This window comes from Cryptotermes secundus, unplaced genomic scaffold (assembly GCF_002891405.2).
Source record: "Cryptotermes secundus unplaced genomic scaffold, Csec_1.0 scaffold156, whole genome shotgun sequence".
In the NCBI taxonomy this organism is placed as follows: Eukaryota; Metazoa; Arthropoda; class Insecta; order Blattodea; family Kalotermitidae; genus Cryptotermes; species Cryptotermes secundus.
The window spans coordinates 869,260-872,755 of NW_019727089.1; the positions used below are offsets into that span (position 1 = coordinate 869,260).

The 3,496-nt window shown below is 42.4% G+C and overlaps 1 protein-coding gene across 2 annotated transcripts in view; it reads right to left on the reverse strand.

Moving 5' to 3' along the window:
* The window catches only part of LOC111864296 (cytochrome P450 4C1), a 16,350-nt gene extending 14,543 nt beyond the window's left edge, over nt 1–1,807 (reverse strand). For both annotated transcript variants that reach the window (XM_033751385.1, XM_033751386.1), the window contains exon 1: nt 1,580–1,807. In XM_033751385.1, the coding sequence (XP_033607276.1) occupies nt 1,580–1,748 (169 nt within the window). In that variant the 5' untranslated portion in view covers nt 1,749–1,807. The remainder of the gene's footprint in view (nt 1–1,579) is intronic.
* Nucleotides 1,808–3,496: the final 1,689 nt, after the last annotated feature.

A 3,496-nucleotide genomic window follows, 5' to 3' on the forward strand; every position in this document is an offset into this window, starting at 1 on the left:
GAATCTGGTAACGCCGGGAATCGAACCCGAGACCTCTGGATCTGTAGCCAGAAACTCTGACCACTACACCACAGATGCGGTCCCGCTTTATTCTGATATGTTTCCTAAAGGTTAATTTCATATAAGTTTAGAGAAAAAGATAATTTGTCTTGACCTACCATTTCTTATCGATAAAAGTACAATTGAGTTTTCCTTAGCAACGTCTTAGCGACAGAATCAGGGAGACACGATATTCTTGCGAGCATGGACGTAGGTCTAAAAAATCTTAGATTTTGTAGTGGATATCCTTTGCCCTAACGATTAGCAGGATGCTGCTCCTGCAACTGTTTTGATGGGGTGGGAAGTTTTCATTCGAATTTAATCTACACGTTGTGAGAAGAAAAATAATATTTCAAGAAATAAATGTAATCCGTTTATTTCTAATTGAATTCCTATATGAATGTAAGATTTGAGGTTTTCACGGCGGTGACTATGACGAATGTCGCCCTCTGGGATGTGTCTGCTGACACCTGCTCATACTGGTTCCTCGCTCGCGGATTTTTATACCCTGAAGACGCAGGCGATACGTTCCTCCGAAAAGTCGGTTAACACAATATCTACACGGCGCCACATTCTTCTGATGTGAATGGATTAGACGTACGTCAATGATTAGGGGAGAACTGGGCAAAACAGAGTGGCTGAATAAAATAAATTAAGGGGGTAGTGCTAGTAGCACTGCTAATTGGGAAAAGCGATAGCGTGGTTGTTTGAGGCACTATGCTTCAAATCGGAAGGTCGCGGGTTCGATTCCAGATGAGGCCATTTGATTTTTTCAATTGCCCTAATTATTCCAGCCGCACTATGGCCCTGGGGTTGACTCAGTCTCTATGAGTACAAGGAATCTTCCTGGAGGTAAATTGTGGCTGGAGCGTAACGCTGGCAACTGCCATCTGTGAGCCGATTGTCTAGAAAATGTGGAACCTCGACATCTCATAGCCCTATGGGCCTTCACGGCCTGTTGCAGTGACTGATTTACCTGTTTCCCTGTACTGTGAATTGCAAGGCTATTAGTCAAGCAAAGGAAGACTGCTGGTATGCAGAGCGAATTAATGCGAGGGATATTTTTCTTCGTGGCTGTTTAGATGTAATCTGTTGTTGGTGGTTCCCTGTAAAGTTCACTTGGTGGTCAGTGGATTTCATTATAAACACTGAACCGTCAGAAGGTAATACTCCTGTATAAAGGGTTCTCTAAGCTATGTTTCGAGTTATATTTAATTCTCGAATCTCGAATGATATATTTCAATTCAGAAATCAGGCGTATTCCACATGAAGGTAATGGCTTTCTGTATTACCCATCTGACTGATAAGTTATGTTCACCTTTCTGTATAATCCGCGGTTGCCACAAAATCATTGTTCGTTATGTAACAAAAAGTAACACTTGCCGTTGAAACTACAGTAAATAAACATCACAGCCAGTGCAGTAACATTTCTAAAGAAAAAACTGATGAGTTATATACAGCTGCAGTTAATGTATCCTGCACTGTCCAACCGTCCCCTTTCTACATTAAGTACCCAGTACGTAACGTTACATTTATTTACCCGTAGACTTGGAGTTTTGGCGACTTGTAAGTAGCTTCTTCCAGAGGGGAGACTGTTTGGGGCCCGGTATTTTCTTCGCCAGTCTCGCCATATGGCGCGTCTTAATGGTGAAGTAGGCCCAAATTAGGATAAAGATGGCGACAAAGAGGTTCAGCGTGATGGCCAGCATCTTCTGTTGAATGTTGAATGCGCGTCTGCAGGTCTGGAAAAAAATTCCCCAGAATTAGTTCTACGTTAGGTGAAATGCGAATGACGGATGTTGCACTGGGGCTCACTGTTATGTGGTACGACGTGCAACACGAAGTGGTAGTTGGTCGATGTAGTCGTGTCGTCCCATATTGTTATATGGTACGACGTGCAGCACGAAGTGGTAGCTGGTCGAAGCAGTCGTGTCGTCCCATATCAACAAATTTAAATCTCTTACGAGCATGTCCAAACATTTACGTGGGGATCGCCGGTAGTTGTGTGTTTTACCGGAGTGCCAGGAAATTGCAGGTGACGAACAGGATGTGGAGTGGAGCGAAGTCCAGTCCGGTAGAAGATAGGATATGTTTATTAAGCAAAGCGACGTACAGTCGAACAGACCAGTTATGAACAACTAGCTCTTGAACCTCAGGAAGGAGTTTATATTCAAACTAAACTAGGCGTTGGCTCAAAGGAATGTGCTTTGTACTCCCAATCCTTTGACCCGGTCATGATCCCCAAAATTAATAACCTTTATCTCCCTGTCAATTAGTGAGTATTGCTCACTGACGCTTTGTTTATACAGTGTTATTGTGAGGGTCACAATGAAACAAATTCAAAGCTTTACTTACACTTTTAAACTGTCAAAGGGTTATCAGGTTTATAGCTGTGTGTGGCTTAACTTTGCAGCCCTACAGACTAGTAAATAAAGTAGTCTGTGGCATGTTTAAGGGTTCGTGGTTAACGCACGGTCGTGACAGCGGGCAGTAATATCAAAGTGCTCGCTGGCTTATGTATTTTGACAGCCTGAAATTACAGAGGGTTCTGTTCCCATGACATCATGGGTTCGTATCAAAGCGCAGACCCTCCAGTCTTTCATCCGAGAATCTCTTTATTCCAGATGAATATCCTAGTGAGCTAATGTACATTCTGACTTTTACGAACAATAAGTAACATTTATATTTTAAACAAATACATTTCACAGGCCTACCGAAGCTATTCGTTAGTTTTAAAATGGCTTATTGGACAACAATAACATTGAAGAAAGCAGTCTTCTGGGATTTGGCACCGTGTATATGTGGTGTTAACCGACGTTTCGGAGGAACATATCGCCTCCATCTTCAGGGTAGAAGAAAAAATAATAAATCTGCAAGCGAAGAGACCGTGAGAACCGGTAAAAGCAGACTCATTGTTATTTTATTAGTGATGTCCTCGAAATGAATGATCTTTGATGATGTGCTGTGTATGAGACAGAAAATTATTTATGTCATTAATATTTACAACTTTTGTCATATATGACCCCCGTTCAATTATTGTAACTTTTAAATGTGTAACCATTTGCTAGTAAGAATACTTTGCATATAAGCAGTCCTAAAGGGACCACACACGGTGTTATTTCGAGCTAGACGGATTGGTATGTGGCCTCACCCCTTCACCAGTAAACATTGAGATACGACCAGTGGTCCCATCGCTGGCTGGATGCGAGGGCGCATAGCCACCTAAAAAAACACCGTAGCACGTGGTGGTTCTTTGGGAACAAAGCCCGAGGCTGGCAGATAGAAGGCAGCTCGCAAGAGGCGAGGGTCGTCATTCTCAATGTAACATTTCTATGTATCTTTCTTCATTCTTTTTCTTCTTCAATAAACTTGGTTAATAATATTATCAACGTGTGGAGTGTGGTCTGTTTAATCTTGGGCTCTAGCGTCAGCTCCTGCACCAAGACGAACCCCTGAC